The sequence below is a fragment of the Cotesia glomerata genome, linkage group LG2 (assembly GCF_020080835.1).
Source record: "Cotesia glomerata isolate CgM1 linkage group LG2, MPM_Cglom_v2.3, whole genome shotgun sequence".
NCBI lineage: Eukaryota > Metazoa > Arthropoda > Insecta > Hymenoptera > Braconidae > Cotesia > Cotesia glomerata.
The window spans coordinates 224,356-241,097 of NC_058159.1; the positions used below are offsets into that span (position 1 = coordinate 224,356).

General features: G+C 27.5%; 4 protein-coding genes across 8 annotated transcripts; 3 read left to right on the forward strand and 1 right to left on the reverse strand.

The window, feature by feature from the left end:
* Positions 1-1,579: 1,579 nt before the first annotated feature.
* Positions 1,580-3,370, reverse strand: LOC123259479 (DNA repair and recombination protein RAD52-like). The gene is made up of 6 exons (XM_044720020.1): positions 3,232-3,370; positions 2,789-2,942; positions 2,580-2,728; positions 2,317-2,509; positions 1,853-2,032; positions 1,580-1,771 (listed from the first exon to the last, which is right to left on the reverse strand). Exons 1-6 carry the CDS (start codon positions 3,256-3,258, stop codon positions 1,641-1,643), a joined length of 834 nt encoding a protein of 277 aa, XP_044575955.1. The 5' UTR covers positions 3,259-3,370; the 3' UTR covers positions 1,580-1,640.
* Positions 3,371-3,577: 207 nt separating this feature from the next.
* LOC123258625 (serine/threonine-protein kinase RIO2) lies at positions 3,578-6,518 on the forward strand. The gene is made up of 3 exons (XM_044718760.1): positions 3,578-3,758; positions 3,849-3,990; positions 4,483-6,518. Exons 1-3 carry the CDS (start codon positions 3,693-3,695, stop codon positions 5,751-5,753), a joined length of 1,479 nt encoding a protein of 492 aa, XP_044574695.1. The 5' UTR covers positions 3,578-3,692; the 3' UTR covers positions 5,754-6,518.
* Positions 6,309-10,611, forward strand: LOC123258626 (sorbitol dehydrogenase-like). The gene is made up of 7 exons (XM_044718761.1): positions 6,309-6,517; positions 7,080-7,113; positions 7,746-7,906; positions 7,977-8,140; positions 9,070-9,254; positions 9,565-9,865; positions 10,277-10,611. Exons 1-7 carry the CDS (start codon positions 6,464-6,466, stop codon positions 10,428-10,430), a joined length of 1,053 nt encoding a protein of 350 aa, XP_044574696.1. The 5' UTR covers positions 6,309-6,463; the 3' UTR covers positions 10,431-10,611.
* A 365-nt stretch (positions 10,612-10,976) lies between these two features.
* Positions 10,977-16,390, forward strand: LOC123258627 (FAM172 family protein homolog CG10038). 5 transcript variants are annotated; one of them, XM_044718762.1, is made up of 8 exons: positions 10,977-11,164; positions 11,227-11,232; positions 11,312-11,390; positions 11,523-11,638; positions 11,864-12,193; positions 12,261-12,380; positions 12,484-12,585; positions 16,114-16,390. In XM_044718762.1, exons 1-8 carry the CDS (start codon positions 10,994-10,996, stop codon positions 16,294-16,296), a joined length of 1,107 nt encoding a protein of 368 aa, XP_044574697.1. In that variant the 5' UTR covers positions 10,977-10,993; the 3' UTR covers positions 16,297-16,390. The 5 variants fall into 5 exon arrangements, with proteins under 5 accessions (XP_044574697.1, XP_044574698.1, XP_044574701.1 ...); XM_044718764.1 differs by having other exon boundaries at positions 11,088-11,164; positions 11,227-11,236; XM_044718763.1 differs by lacking the exon at positions 11,227-11,232 and having other exon boundaries at positions 10,979-11,164.
* The last annotated feature ends 352 nt before the right edge of the window (positions 16,391-16,742 follow it).

Here is a 16,742-nt window from a genome sequence, read left to right on the forward strand (position 1 = left end):
CATCTATATGTATGTATAAACGATTTGAAATGAAATATCAACCCTTACCCTCGCCACTACCCTATCCATCCAAGTGTAAATAATAATTATCAATTGCAGACGATCCCATCAGTGAAATTTAATAAACATAAACACACAGAGAGCCACATAAATACCTACATGAATACGTTTATTTGATAAATACGTAGAGACACACGTCATTGCCATATCTATAATTAATAGAGAGTTGGTACAATAATTCGATCAGAGACAAATTAATCAAATGGAAAGTATACATAATATACTCTTACACATAAAAACATGGTAACTGATAGCAAAATTACATACGTAGATTAACATATAACAGAGAAAAGTTTTTACTGATACGATATTAATTATTGTACTGGTGGAGAATTCCAAACAAACAACTCAAAGATACGGCGCTCATTATAATAAATTATGTTAGTGTGATTATAAATCTTTTGATTTATAATTAGATAAAATAATTAAATCAGGACGACACCCTGTAAATAGGAAAATTATTAATTATATAATATTAATAATAATAATAAAATAATAAAAGCAGATGGACGTAATAAATAACGTTAATTTTATTCGTCACAAAAACAGATTTATTGATTTTTAATAAAAACCGTATGAATTACCAATAACTCATCTATTGTAGATCATCTTTATATATTTATTTATTTAAATACTTTTTTCATTTTTTATTTAATAGATAGGATGTATAAATTTATACGTTACAGTTTATTAAGTTTTTATAATATTAATATAAATATTTTATTATTATTATTACTATTATTATTTTTATTTTTTTTTTTTAATCTGTATACGTTGATAATAAAAAAAAAGAACAGAATGAATGAATTGATTAATATAATAAATATATTTATTCCCTTTTTAATATTTAAATTATGTGTAAAATAGTATTATTATTATTATTTATTATATTTGAAATTTTATAAAAGATATTTAATTAAAAACAAAAAAAAAAAAAAAACAATTATATAAATATATTATATAAATACGTCATTAGTTTTTAAGTTACGAGATTAAAGTAATTAAAAAAAATGGATTTGACGATAAATCAAAATTGATAGTTGCTAATTGATTACTTAGTATTAACAATAATAATTAACTGTAGTTTTTAATTTTATTATTTAAATATATAAATAAAAGAATTGAAATTTTTAAATACCAAAAAAATCACCAGGAATTTTAAAAATTATTTACATAACATGGATTAATAAATAAAATAGAGATTTTGGGAATTCATATCGATTTAAAATAAACAAAACAAAAAAAAAAAAAAAAAAAAACAAAAATACGACATAATTTAAAATTATGTCGTATGTGTTTCTGCTTCAAACGTGCTCAATTATTAATAATTAGAAGTTCTTAAACAAGGCCCATGTAACTTTAACAGTATTATTATGAAATTTACCAATACTGATGTAATTGATACAAAACTATTTAAAACAAATAATAGAGAACTGGTTGGTGAATAAATAACATTAATTCGTCATTATTTTATTTATAAAAAAAAAAAAATTCAATTTAATTAAACATTATTTGGTAATAATATAAAAAATTAATTAATCATAATAATTGTAACACGATTAACTTATTTATTAACTAACTTATTGATCCTTTTGTACTTTATCATCTATTTTAATTTCTTCACCTTTCAACAGCATTTGCCGACGATACTCCTCTTGTTTTTCCTTCTGTTTTCGTTTACGTTCTATCCGCAACTCTTCTTCTGTCATAGCTTATTTTATTGATTATTAAATTAATTAAATTTGTCACTAAATAAACCAAAAATATAAATTAATCAGATGAAATTATTTACCTGTAGTTCGTGGTGTGTTTTCTGTACTTTTAGAGGGAGCTTTAATTAGTTGTACTGTAGAAGTAGTTGTTGACACGCTGTTAATTACTTTTACTTCATCTTTTTTCGGTTCTTTCAAGCCATCTTTTTTTTCTTCCTTCAAACTTTCTTTTCTCATTCGTTCTTTTGGACTGTTTGCATCTAATTAAATCAACCCGACATTATTAAATTAATTTTATCATCAAAAAATAAATGATACTAAAGTTAGCCGACGTTTTTAATTATTTGATTTTTTTTTTAATAATTAAATTAAAACAGAAAAATATTTTTTAAAAATTTCACTTACAGTTTTTGAAGTTTTTTACAAGTGGCATTTTTTAAAAAATTTTTTTGTAATAAATTTTTTAATAAAAAAAAATTCTAAAAATTTTCAAATGTCGGCTAACTTAATTTTCATAAAAAATAAAATAAAATAATTTATTTACATTCTAAAATTTCTGAGTTACTGGTTGATACTTTTGATGATTCAGTCTTTGCTCTCTGATCATTTTGGGATAATTTATTGTCACTAGTTTTTTGGATTTTTGATTTATGGCTAGATATTTTTTCGTTTATTTTTGTTTCAATGATACCACCGAAGCAGAGAAGTGATTTCTTCAGAGCATTTGTTATCGAAGACTGAAAAATAAATAAATAATTTATTTATCTTATTGCATATCAACATTAATTAGATAATTTATAGACTTACAACTCTAGCTTCAAAAACAGCAGTTCCTTTGACGGAAGATTCAGCGTTACTGTATCCCATTTCTTCGTGAAAAGTACCATCAGGTAATTGAACTCTTACAAATGCTGCACACCCGATTAAATATCTTCCCATGACATATTCTAAGAAATCTAAAAATCAAAAATAAATAATTAAAAATTTATTAAAGCATTTGCTTTGATTTTACGTACCAACTGTTTGACTGGTTACAGCATGACTCCATTTTCCATGTCCAAATATCTCATTAGCAATTGTTATTAATTCATTATACGTCTGTTTGTCATTATCCATGTTTCCACGGGAAGAAATATCTTTTTCTGGCGAATTTTCTGTTTTGAACGATGGCTTTTTTTTCAACAATAAAAACAAATTAAAAATGAAAGTCAATTTAGCAGATACTCAATAATTTTAAGAATTTTTGTAACAAATCAATTATAGCAAAAAAAAAATGGACAAGTAGAAATTTTAAAAATTAAAAAATGCAATTTTTTAGAACAAATTTGTTTGCTAAAAAAAATTAAAAAATATCTAAGTGACAGCTAACTTTAATGTCATAATTAAAAATGAGTATTGCATAAATTTTAATTGTTATTTTCATATAAATTTATCTACATAAATATTTTTTTACACTTACCAATTTAATGCAAGAAGAAAAACTCATGATTGCTATTAATAAATAATTAAATAAACAAATAACAAAATTGATGAATAATTTAGAAAAATAATAAATAACAATGATTTTTCATAGAAGAAAATTGAAAAAAGTATTTAATAACAAATAAATTTTTATAATTTTATCAATTAATTAAATAAATTATATTACTTGTGTACAATGAACTGGAAATAAACAAAAACTATCAACAGTTTCTATTATTATGATTATTTACAATAATCAGCTGTTGGTAACAATAAAATAACAAGATGTCGCTACTGGCTTGTATTAAATTCTAGTGAAAACTAGAGACCCATCGTCTCCATGTTTTCACCACATAACACATGTTCATAACACGTTTTTTTATTTTAAAGAGCTCTAATTTATTTCCAAATATTACTTGAAAATATTCAACCCACTTGTTTATTAATAAATAATAAAAAATGGGTAAACTTGACGTAGTTATGCTACGATATCTTTCTGCGGAAGATTTTCGCGTTTTGACTGCTGTAAGTACTTTTTTAACATTATTATTTATAACAGCAATTTACTTTTAAATTTTATGATGATCCAATTACTGAAAAATATATTGTTTATAGATTGAAATGGGGATGAAAAATCATGAGCTGGTTCCTGCAATGCTGGCTGCTCAAATTGCTAATTTAAAGCATGGTGGTGTTAGCAAAATATTACGCGAGTTGTCAAAACATAAATTAGTTAGTTATGAACGTGGAAGACATTGTAAGTATTTTTAAAAATTCAATTATTTTGGACTATTAATTAAAAAAAAAAAAAAATACTGAAATTAGCTGACATATGACAATTTTTTGGATTTTTATTGTAAAAATTAGTTTAGCATATACTTAGTAATTTTTTAAATTCTATAAAAAATAAATTATGGCAAAAAAAAATTGACATGTGAAAATTTTAACAAATAAAAAATGCAATTTTTTGAAAATGATTTTTTCGGACAAATTTTTTTGTTAAATAAAATAAAAAAATTGTTAAGTGACCGCTAACTTTAATGTCATAGTTTTATTACAAATCTACTTTAAAAAAAAATATTAAAAAAAAATTTGAACTTGTAATTTTTATTAATTTTAAAATGTGGAACTTTATTAATAATTTAATTGGTATAAAATTCTAAAAAAAATTTTTAATATCAGTCAACTTCAGTGTCATGTAAATTTCGGTATCACATAAAATATTATATTAACAATAAATGTTCTCTAGATGATGGCTACCGTCTAACAAATGCAGGATACGACTACCTGGCTTTAAAAGTTTTGTCAACTCGTCAAGTATTGTCATCATTCGGCAATCAAATAGGTGTGGGAAAAGAATCAAACATTTACGTGGTAGCCGACAAAGATAATAAACCACTCTGTTTAAAATTGCATCGCCTTGGTCGAACATGCTTCCGTAACATCAAAGGAAAACGCGATTATCACCAGAATCGTAAATCAATGTCTTGGTTATATTTATCCCGAATATCAGCAACTCGTGAATTCGCTTACATGAAAGCTCTTGAGGACCGTGGCTTTCCAATTCCAAAACCGATTGACTTTAATCGGCACTGTGTTGTCATGGAGCTGGTAAATGGATATCCACTGTGCACAATAAATGAAATCGAAAATCCAGATGAGTTGTACGACGAACTCATGAACTTGATAGTCAGATTTGGGAACCATGGAGTAATTCATGGTGATTTTAATGAATTCAACATCATGGTGACGGATGAAGGAAAGCCGATTATTATTGATTTTCCTCAGATGGTTTCTACTGAGCATATCAACGCCGAGTATTTTTTCGAGCGTGATGTTAATTGCGTCAGAAGTTTCTTTAAAAGAAAATTTGGTTATGAAAGCGAGTTATATCCTTCTTTTAAAGACATCTGCAGAGAAGGCTGCATTGACGCTGAAGTAAAAGCCAGTGGGCTGACGAGACAAATGGAGAAGGACTTGCTCGTTGAGATGGGACAAATTGATGAAGATGAAGATTCTGATGATGATAATGATAATAATGATGAATCAAATGAAGAGAAACCTCTAGATTCAATCACTGAAATTAAATTACTCCGTAATCAAGTTAATGAAAGCGTTGCTAAAGATTTAAATGAAAAAATTAATATTCTATCCGATAATGATGTTAATGAAGACGATGATAATTTAGATGAAAGCGTGGTGAAAGATTTAAGTGATAAGCTGAGGATACAAATGATTGATCAAAAAGATCAAGAAAGTGAGCTAGCTGATCAAGTTCCAGATCTTGTTGAAGACGATCGCGAGTCAAGATTCGACTGTCACAGTACGTGGAGTACTACCTCGACCATTGACCCAGCGGTGATTAAGCAACGGGTTAAGCAGTCGCTGAAGAAACGAGAGCGTCACGGACAGTCGAGAAGAGTTTTGGCCAAGGGAGAAGCCAGCACAACTACTCGCCAGAGACGGGATAATCGTGATACTATTAAGCAGTACACTGATGGCGGTGTTTGGGGAGATTAAGATAAATACAATTTTTCTATTTTTTTTTTTTATTATTAAATAAATACATGTTTAATATTAATTCCTCGGGTAATATTTATTTTTTATTCATACAAAGAATTATATTAATTTCTAACTTTCTTTTGTATGCACACTAGTAATCTAACATTTCTTATTTTATTATTTAAGGATTAAATAAAATAATAATAATAATTATTATTTTATTGCGATAGATAAAGCAGTGAATGTAAATCAAAAGAAAAGCACTGTATTGATAATTGATTTTTTTATAAAGTTATCAATTGACAGAGGTACTTCCTGCATAAGTTGTTTTTCTAAAACAGTATATAGATAATACAGAAAAAAAAAAAAAAAAAAACAATTTCAATTATACAGCGGTATTAAAACATGATAACACAACTACTTAATCATTTATTTTTAAAATTAAATTGCAAAACAAATTTGTTATATACTGCATTGACGATAAACGTAATATATCGGGCATGAAGTAAAGACTTAATTAAGTCACCCCGGGGCTCTCGAAGCTCATTCCAACATTGCTACAAAAATCAACAGTCATGTAACCGACAGATCCACCAGCTAACCAATTGCTCGAGCATTCAGTCAGTGCGTTTTCACGGCTCTATATAAAACGATTGTTTTTCACAACACACTTCAGTTGAAAACTGTTTCATCAGCAGGACGGTGAAAAAAATAAATATATATTCACGATGGAAAAAGCAAACCTTACTGCTGTGCTCTATGGTATCAACGATTTGCGATTGGTTAGTTTTTTTACTTTATAATATTTATTTAAAGGATTTTAATTTATTTTTAATAAAACTATCAGCAGTCATTTGTTACAAAAATGTGTAAAAAATTTTAATCTATCAAAAAATTTTTTTGTCTTGATTTATCACTTTAAATAATTAATTAACTCCGAAATTATTTGAAAAATAAGTTCAAGTTTTTGTTAAACTTTAGATGTGGATAACAAAAAATTTAAATTAAATAATTTTATTTATTTAGTTTAACGTTATTAATTTTTTTCGGTAAACGTGGCAAGTAGTACAACGGAGTTTTAGGATGGCGGGCGTATTGTGAGTAAGTAAAATTGCGCACGTGTCTTATCCGTATGTACATGCTCTTATGTCATATTCACACTCGACTGTACTTTGACATTCATCTAGCCGGTCATACGAGTAATGACCCTGAGCTTTTATGTACTCTGTCTCGGTACGATCGATTGTAAATGAAAAGTATGAATTTATAATTAAGCAAATGTTTATTTTTTTTTGTTACGTAAATATTCTCATACATTATTTATCGATTTTTAATTACTTTTAGGAAAACACTCCGATTGAAGAACCAAATGATGATGGTAAATAATTTATTGTATTTATTTTTTCATAAATCATATTAATCATTATCACAAAGATAACTTTCAACAAAAAATTCAAGTTTATAAAAACAATTAATTTGTTCTATGTCTGGGTGATTTTTTATGATTCTGAAATTAGCAGACAAAAATTCTTGACATTTTTATAACCAATTATTATAAAAAAAATGTTTTATTTCCGTATAATAATAATAATAATAATAATAACAATAACATTATAAGTGTTAAAAATACATAAATAAGATAAATGAATAATGAAATAATGTTCTTCTCACCATTGATGCTAGAAAATTAACAAAAGTTATTCGCGGATACTCTCCGCGTTGGCGTTATTTTTAACTCTCAATCGCAATAATTGAACCTGTTGCACGTGATGCAAGATAGATCAGTACGTAACATAATAAATGTCACTTTGAGGAGGCACGAGTGTCCTTGTTAATATGTTTAAATTATCGTTTTCATTATCAAGTGCATTAGAATAGTTACAGTAGCTATTTTTAGAAGCATCTATCAATCTCAGTTTCTATTACAATTATTCAATAATATTTAATAAAATATATCTTTACTACAAAAATGATAATATTTGTAATTATATGCTATAAAAATAATTGCAGAAGCACTTATGGAAATGGCCTGTGTCGGAATATGCGGCTCGGACGTTCATTATCTGGTCAACGGAAGAATAGGTGACTTTGTTGTGGAAAAACCAATGATAATAGGTCACGAGTCGTCGGGAGTAGTCGTTAAAGTCGGAAAAGATGTTAAAAATTTAAAGGTTTGTTTTTTAAATTAGTTATTATTCAAGTCTATGATTATTTCAATAAAAATTAATTTTTTATTGACAGGTAGGCGATCGTGTAGCCATCGAGCCTGGTGTACCTTGCAGAAGATGTCAATTTTGCAAAGAAGGGCGCTATAATTTATGCAAAGATATGATTTTCTGCGCTACACCTCCAGTCCATGGTAGTCTTCGTCGTTATTACAAACACGCAGCAGACTTTTGCTTTAAGTAAATATTTATTTTCAAAATTTTATCTAAGGTCACTGTTTATTATAATCGATAAACTGTTTTTTTTTTTTTTATTATTTTTTAAATTGTTTATTCAAAAGATCTGATCAATCAATCAAAATAATTGATAATGCAATTGCATAATTATTATAATCCAATCCAGCTCATTAAAATAATTTTTTTTTTTTTTTTTTTTAATAATTATAAATAAAATATTTTTATTTACTCGGTAGATTGATGAATACTTTTTGTTAAAATTCATTCAAAAATTTAGTATGTAAGTATAAATCATAAAATAGAAAATAAATTTACTAAAGTACAATTGTCTTATTATCAGCAATGTTGAATCAGGGACTTAGATAATGATTAATGACTATTTTTATTTTTTTTAATTTCTTAATCCATAATTTCATGGTTAGCATTAGCTTAAGAGCGGTTGATAGTTGATTTTCAAACGTTTTTTTCTCATGTATGTGATAAAATTTATAAAAAAAACGCTTCGCTCTTCGATAGATAATTAAATTATCTATCGAAGAGCGAAGCGATTTTTTGGAAAATTTTCATTTATTTATGTATAAAATGCGTTTTAAGATTCCATTTGTTGTACAAATATGACAGAGATAATTTCGTTTGTCCAATAGAGGGTGAGAGAGAGAAAAAATGTAAACCCTTCTTAAATAGTCTTCTTATTTTTTTTTTTTTTAATGAATAAATTATTACTATTTTAATTTTTTAGTTTAAAATTAATTTTTGATTAAAAAATATTGTAAAAATCCTAAATAGACAAAATAATTAAAAACGATTGATAATATTAATTCTTTATTCAAGAAGAAATGAACAAATATTAAAAATATTCAGGAGTATTAAAAAATCTCACTTGATTTATAGTGACTTAAAAATATTGTTAATAATTGATAAAATATTTTCAGATTACCGGACAATGTTAGTAATGAAGAAGGAGCAATGATGGAACCTTTGGCGGTGGGTGTGCATGCATGTAAGCGTGCAAACATTGGAATTGGATCAAAGGTTCTGATAATGGGTGCTGGACCAATCGGTTTAGTTAGTTTATTAGTTGCCAAAGCGATGGGTGCTAGTATGATAGTAATTACTGGTACGTTTAATCCTAATAGCCTTCCTAATAATAAAAATGAATAATCCTTTAATTTCTTTATCATTTAAAATTGAGCTCTTTAAAACTTTCAATTGCGCAATAAATTTTTAAACACCGCTTAACAAGTCTTTATAGCCCAGTTAAAAGATTAAGAGAAGACTAGCCGTAATATTACATAAGTAACAAAAAGCCAGTTATCGTTTGTTTACTTTTCGTCTATCTTTATTACATTACATAATATAAAATATGTAAAATGTATGATAATTAAACCGTAAATGATTAAACAATGCCGTGTGACATTTGTTTGCAGATTTAGTGGAGCAACGGCTGAATATTGCAAAAGAGCTGGGTGCAAATAAGACTGTCTTACTAAAAAAAGACATGAAAGAAGAAGACACTGTTAAGATGATTCATGAAGCATTTGGCTGTGAACCGGATAAAACTATTGATGCTTCTGGTGCTGAGCCCTGTATTCGTCTTGCAATTTTAGCTACTAAATCTGGCGGTGTTGCTGTTTTAGTCGGAATGGGCGCTCCAGAAATTAAAATTCCATTGATTAATGCTCTGGTGCGGGAAGTTGATATTCGTGGAGTCTTCCGATATGTCAATGCGTATGTTTTGTTTATTATTTTACTTAATTTAGGATAAAAATTAATTTAGCGGATATTTCGTAATTTTAAAAATTTTTTGTAACAATTAAATAATGGCAAAAAAAATTGACATGTAGAAATTGAAAAAAAATTGAAAATTCAATTTTTTTTAAATAATTTTTTGGATCAAATTTATTGTTTAAAAAAAAAATTAAAAAATAGTCAAGTGACTGCTAACTTTAGTTATCATTATTTAACAATTATTTTCAAACTAAATATTAATGACACTGACGTTAATTGATATCAAACATTTTTTTTTTTATAATTTTATAATAATTAAATTAGCCTGCTGACTTCTGTTTCAAAGTTAAACTCTTTAGAATAATTTTTAGCAAAGTTTAATAAAAAATTACATAATAATGTATTTTACAGCTATCCTGATGCATTGGCTCTCATAGCTTCTGGCAAGGTTAATGTTAAACCATTAATCACACATAACTTTACCATGGAGCAAACAGTTGATGCTTTTAATGCTGCTAAAACTCCAACAAGTGGTGCTATTAAAGTTATGATTCACTGCAAGTAAATACAAATTTTCCTCGACAGTAATTATCGTCTTATCGACGAATTTTTAATAAATTGATGAAAGTAAAAGATTTATCAAAAATAAAACCGTAAAAATGCTGTTAAGTTTATAAAAAATAGTATTTTTTTGTAAATCTATATACGTAAAACAAATTCCTGTTATATTTAAGTATAAAAACTTATTTGTGATAAATTTATTCATAAAATTTAATTACATTTCTGTAGATTATTATTGTTAATAAAAAAATATTTATAAAAAACTTTGTAGATTTTTAATAAAGAAGATATATGACAACTAATAAGTTACCAAAAAATAGTTAAGTACTTAAAAAAAAAAAAAAATGGTTTGTAATTAATGGAAATTCAATATCAAATTTTCCTTAACATAATTTATTTGTTAAAAAAAATTTCAGAATCATAAAATTCAAATTTAAAAAAACTCACAAGGTAACACTGCTTTGTCGATAGTTAAAAAATAAAAAAAAATCCCTTTAGTATCTACTGATGACATTCTATGTTACCTTTTGAGCGCAAGTGCCGCCATAATTTTTTTACGCGCGTTAAATGGCATCAGCTGCTAGCAGAAAAGTCATACGAATCTTGTCAACGATTTGCTTCATAAATACACAGTTAAATCGTGAATTTTACAATATCTTCACTCAGAACAATAAATCACTAGCGTGTGTATTCAATTCATCATTAAAATCACCATCAACTTGCTACGTGTCATCCACGGTAAGCTGATAAAAACTTATCATTTATTTTCAATCTCTAATCACAATATTTCTCCAATGTAGGTTATGGTTTGTTCAGTATATAAGATTGGAGATTTTACTTTTTGTTTATGTTTTATTTCACTAACTTGGTTTCATTTTCCGACAGAATAAACAGAACACAATGGCCAGCGCTGCAAAGACATTTCCCACCAATTTAAAAGATTTTGGGTACGACTTTGATGAAGGTATAACATTTTGTTATTTTTCTTTTCAAGTGTTTAAAGCGCAAATTTAATTAGTGCTCCAAGTAAACTTTATATTTGATTATATTAAAAAAAAAAAAAAAAAAAAAAAAAAAATGTTTATTATTTTTTTAGAAGGAAGATTGCGAAAGTTAGATCCCAAAACTGGTTCGTTAACTAACGATGGGTTTGAATTTAATGTCAGCGAAGATGCACAATATAATCAAAAGCGATATGAAGCTTTAGGAGAGGTAAATTTTTTTTCAATAAAAATTATTTAAAAAATTTTGACCATTATTTAATTTTGTTTAACAGAATAAAATTTGTTCCGAAAAATTATTTAAAAAATAATTGCATTTTTAATTTATTAAAATTTCTAAATGTCCATTTTTTTTTGCAGAAATTTATTTATTTAAAAAATTATTAAATTTCGGTTAAATTAATTTTCATAAAAAGAAACAAAAAATTTCTTATAGGTAATAAATCAATACGTCTATGAACTATTAGAAAAAGAGGGATTGAAGCGATTGCCAGTTCCAAAAGACAGTGATGTACCATTAGAATTTCGGTCATTTGTATTTGCCAGTGACGATGCATTTACAAATAAAAAATTGATGATTCTGATCCACGGTAGCGGTGTCGTCAGGGCTGGTCAATGGGCACGGCGATTAATTATCAATGATAATATCAAAAGTGGTACACAGTTACCGTACATAAAAAAAGCTAAAGAATTGGGCTATGGAATTATTGTCCTCAATACCAATGACAACCGCAGGATAATTAATGAAGAAAATAAAAGCATAAAAGTATGTTTTCTATTTATTTTTTTTCTTCACGACAAGATTTTTTTAAAAACTTTAATTTTTTTATTAGGGATCCGAAGACCCACACGACCACATGGAAACAGTTTGGTCTCAATACATACAACCGTCAGCAGCTACAGATATTGCCATTGTAGCTCATAGTTACGGGGGAGTATGCACAGTGGAATTTGTACGTATTATTAATTTAATTTTTTAGTTGCTCTGATTAGAATTTTTTTTTGTTTTAATATTTCAATCAATCCATTTTAAAAATTAAATTTATTATCATACAGGCTCATCGACACCGGGAGGAATTCGAGAAACGAGTATTCGCCGTAGGTTTTACAGATTCCGTCCATAGATTACCAAGAACGGGATGCGATCATCTGGTTAAGGTAATTGTTTTTTTTAAATTAATATTTAAATTCATTGTCTTGTTGTTCATATCCATAATTAATTCATAAAGTAATAACAATTTATAGTTTGATGGAAATATTTATTCGATGTTTATTTAAATTTTCACAACGTTTCGTCGGTTTTCCGACTTCTTCAGGTGCTAGAACAATTAAATACAAAATACTTTACAATAATATTCTTATAATTACATTACAAAATATTATCATAACTTTGTATAACTTGGACAGTATAAACTCAACTCAAAAATTAAATTTATGACTAAGTCTACGAGTACATCAAAACACATCAATATTTAAACTGACCAAGCGAATTGTCGGCTATTTTTTTAATTACTTACTGAGAATTAAAAGCGCATACACTGACCATTAAGATAATTGTCCGGGTAAAGTGTGCGTAGAGTACTTGGGAAAATGCAAAAGTTCATTTAAAACCATCCGTCTAGTCCATCTGTGTCTATTGTCGTGTTTACAATAGCACTGCATGACTCGGTCTTTATTAGCCATCTCATACGAGAAGAGTTATCCTATTACGCTACCAACAGAGTTAAGTGTTTAGCTTCATCACAAGTATTTACTCCTGGAGCACATTGTTCATCTTGAGTTTTCAAATATCTACAAACGTTTAAAAAATTATTCACATCTTTGATAAGTATAATCAGTAATTCCAATAGTAAAAATGACCAACTAATTTTACGGTGATAAATATTTATGATATAGTTATTTAAAAAAAAAAAATGATATGAGATAGTGCATAATGCCAATGGATCAATAGTCAACATCCATTACACTGGAAGAACAATATATATACATATATATATATTTGTACAATGTACATAGAAAAAAATGCTTGACGTTTGCCTGAGTTCATTTGAACGGTACATGTTACGATAGTGGTTGGCTGGTTGCTTTCATGGCACATTGTTTCGGTGACAATGGAACTGCGTGACTTCTTCCATTAGCCTTCTACATTACAGAGTGGTGCTTGTCCAGCCGGTGTGCTGGTACAGTGTCAATACGCGGTGTAATGTCGCTCGCGGTTTCATCGAGTACGAGAGTACACTAGACTACATTAAATTGATGATGTAGAAGGGGACAAAGAGAACCTGTGGTGAAAAAAAGACAAAGGGCATGTATTAATGTTAGGGAGTAATTATTTTTGTTTTATTCTATTTTGTTTGCTTTTTTATCTGGTAAAAACATGCATCTATTTATTACCGTGATCTTTAGGGCGTCTTCTCTTGGGAAATCATATATTTATAAATATACTAAAATTGTTGGTTCTAACTGAGAAAGATAAATAATTATTTGAGTTAAATTGATTTAATTGAAAAAAAATTACTTGAGCTAAAAATCAAGGCATCGAAAGATAATGGAACAGAGTCAGGAAGGGTTGGTAAGCACCCCCGTTGAAATCGCGACTTCGCTCACCCAGTAGCGGTAATACAAGAATGAATTGCTCGGAGATGAATGTCGTGCTCTGACAATGCTTAGTGCTTCATAACTCTCGACTTTTAGCGAACGTAAGAGAGAGATTCGAGAGAATTGAAGTGGCTGCTGTCCTCGTGATATCATGCTGTACCAGTAGTATGTTACGTTGTTACAATCTACTCAAATCTAAAGAAGCCTTACATCTATATTCGTCTCGTTTTTTTCAACTTCGTACATAAAATACTTATACTTTTATCCGTACAGCAAATTTTTCAAGCATCATTCAACGCAATAATAAAAATTTCTTTAATTATAATCCAACAACGAGCTTGTTATTAACAGTTCAAATTTTCATTTAAATATTTTTTTATACGAAGAATACTTTTACAGAATTTTGAAATTATCAATAAATTTTTTAACTTCTCTAAAAATTTTCTTCACTACACCGATAATTTTTTTAATTTAAAGTTTAATATAAGTTGAATTATTTTTTATAATCTTAGAAGATTCGTTACAAAAATTGAAAAAATATTTTTTTTTTTTAAATTATATTTCATGTACAGTTATAAAAGTTGCAAAAATAGTCTCGCTAAAGACACACGTCAATGCAGACTTTGATATGTTTGATTGATTGTCTTTAGTTGATAAAATAAATAAAATTTTGCGTACTCACGCTTGTAATATTAAAAATAACAGTGATTATAACAGCAATAGCAATTTCTTCATGAGTGTGATGTCAAGTAGTTTAAGTTAAAAGTGTTTGTATATTTGCAAAGAACGGGGAACAGTTAATCATAACTCATAACTGTTATGCTATGTACAAATAGTCGATAATGTAGTCATATTATTGCACTGGCAAGTAATTAATTTGAGTGGTGAAGTAAATAGAACTAAAACTCCGTCGGCTGATTGGTCGTTTAGCTGGTATTCTCTTTGGAAAGAGAACGCCGGAGTAAATTCATCACAAGTTCCATACTCTTTCGACAAATATACATCGGTATATATTTCCCTAGGGTCGATAATTATTATATTGAAGATTTATTAAATGTCCTCTGTCCACAAGGGAAGACTACTATTTTCTTTTATAAAAAATGTTTTTAATTAAAAAAATAAATGAGTACATTTGACTTTATTTATCTCGTTTTAATTAATTGTTTTTAAACGAAAGAAAAAATTTAAAAATGTAAAAAAAAGTATTCTTATAATAATTTTGCGGTTAGTTAAAGCTGAAATCGCATGTGTAGACGGACGTATAGGGTTTCGCAAACATAAGAATCGTTGTAACTATACAAGTATCCTTCCAACATGCAGGAAAGAATAAACAGAATACGGATATATATATATATATAAATATGAAGTTGTTGCATGACATATCGGAAATGTCAGGGTATAGACATACGGAAGCAGCATCTTTTGCGGTGGTATTGTGGTCACAGGTGCAGTCTGGAAATTGGTTACGGTTTTACTTGAGAAGCCCCGAAGACAGTGGTTTTAGTCATTTTACCTCTCAGATTTAATACTAGAAATTTAATATGCTGGGTTCATTTCATCTCCTCACTTTTCATGGCACGCGTTTCATTTATAATCCAACCACTATTTTAATTACGTTATCTATATTTATTATGAGAATAAGAAAAATATTGTGTCCAGGATAGTCATATGATAAATTCATATTATATTATTCGAAAATGCTCTATCTCTAGATACATAATTAAGAAATGACCTTGTATCTCGTCAACAATTGACATTTTTAAAGATATAAGCTCATCCCGATGTTACACTCATCAAGAGCTTTCATTTGAGTACCCACATCAATTTTTCATATATTTTATATATTTATATAAATGTATATATGAAAAATATATCAAAAATATATGTGGGTATTCAAATGAAAGCTCTTGATAAGTGTACGATCGGGATGAGCTTATATCTTAAAAAACGTCAATATTTAAAAAAGTACAGTGCAATTTAACAAAAGTCATTATTTAATAAAGCAAAATTTACTGCAAGGTTGCTAGTTATTTATAAATTTTATTATTTTAATTCAGCAGCTTACAGTTAATACTTTTGTATTTTTAGGTTTCCAAAAATTGGGTCTCCTCAGAACAACCATTAGATACTCCAGTTGATTGTGCGAGCGACGACGTGCCGTGTGTGTCAGCTGGGCATCCAGTTCACGAAATGACATCTTGGTCGTGCATCGAGTCGCTATTTAAATTCCTTGAGGAACACTATAACAATCGCGTTAAGGGCAAGGATTAATTAACCCCATATCGATTCCATTAAATTTTAAGTTTAATAATTACTCTTTATTTTATTTAACTATTTTTACGGGCCGTAATTTTTAAATATCGTATTATATATACACCTAGAATAATTAATAATTATAACACAATCTGATAATCGTGTTTAATTTAATCAATTTTTTTATGTTCATTCTTCACACTTACGTATAAGTATTAATTATATATATACCTAAAAACAATTATTTTAATGATAAAATATATAATTGTGGTATTTGTAATACTATCTTAAATTATTTTATTGTAACTGAGCGTTTGTGTTCTGATCGGACATTTTGTTTTACAGCCATACAAAACTAATAAACAAAATGGTGCGTTCATTTTACGCGGCAAATTTGAATTGTAATTATCAGTAATTATTACACAATCGATTCATTAATTATCAATATTTATATTTTTTTCCCA

Bases quoted from the DNA above. Each gene is read 5' to 3' on its own strand.
- LOC123258625 (XM_044718760.1), top strand. From the start codon at position 3,693: ATGGGTAAACTTGACGTAGTTATGCTACGATATCTTTCTGCGGAAGAT. The intron at 3,759-3,848 runs GTAAGTACTTTT...TATTGTTTATAG, and splicing joins ATTTTCGCGTTTTGACTGCT to ATTGAAATGGGGATGAAAAA. The intron at 3,991-4,482 runs GTAAGTATTTTT...AATGTTCTCTAG, and splicing joins TTATGAACGTGGAAGACATT to ATGATGGCTACCGTCTAACA.
- LOC123259479 (XM_044720020.1), bottom strand. From the start codon at position 3,258: ATGAGTTTTTCTTCTTGCATTAAATTG. The intron at 2,729-2,788 runs GTACGTAAAATC...TTTGATTTTTAG, and splicing joins TGTAACCAGTCAAACAGTTG to ATTTCTTAGAATATGTCATG. The intron at 2,033-2,316 runs GTAAATAAATTA...TGATTTAATTAG, and splicing joins TAACTCAGAAATTTTAGAAT to ATGCAAACAGTCCAAAAGAA.
- LOC123258627 (XM_044718762.1), top strand. From the start codon at position 10,994: ATGGCATCAGCTGCTAGCAGAAAAGTCATACGAATCTTGTCAACGATT. The intron at 11,391-11,522 runs GTATAACATTTT...TTATTTTTTTAG, and splicing joins TGGGTACGACTTTGATGAAG to AAGGAAGATTGCGAAAGTTA. The intron at 11,639-11,863 runs GTAAATTTTTTT...AATTTCTTATAG, and splicing joins GATATGAAGCTTTAGGAGAG to GTAATAAATCAATACGTCTA.
- LOC123258626 (XM_044718761.1), top strand. From the start codon at position 6,464: ATGGAAAAAGCAAACCTTACTGCTGTGCTCTATGGTATCAACGATTTG. The intron at 7,114-7,745 runs GTAAATAATTTA...AAATAATTGCAG, and splicing joins TGAAGAACCAAATGATGATG to AAGCACTTATGGAAATGGCC. The intron at 8,141-9,069 runs GTAAATATTTAT...AAATATTTTCAG, and splicing joins GCAGCAGACTTTTGCTTTAA to ATTACCGGACAATGTTAGTA.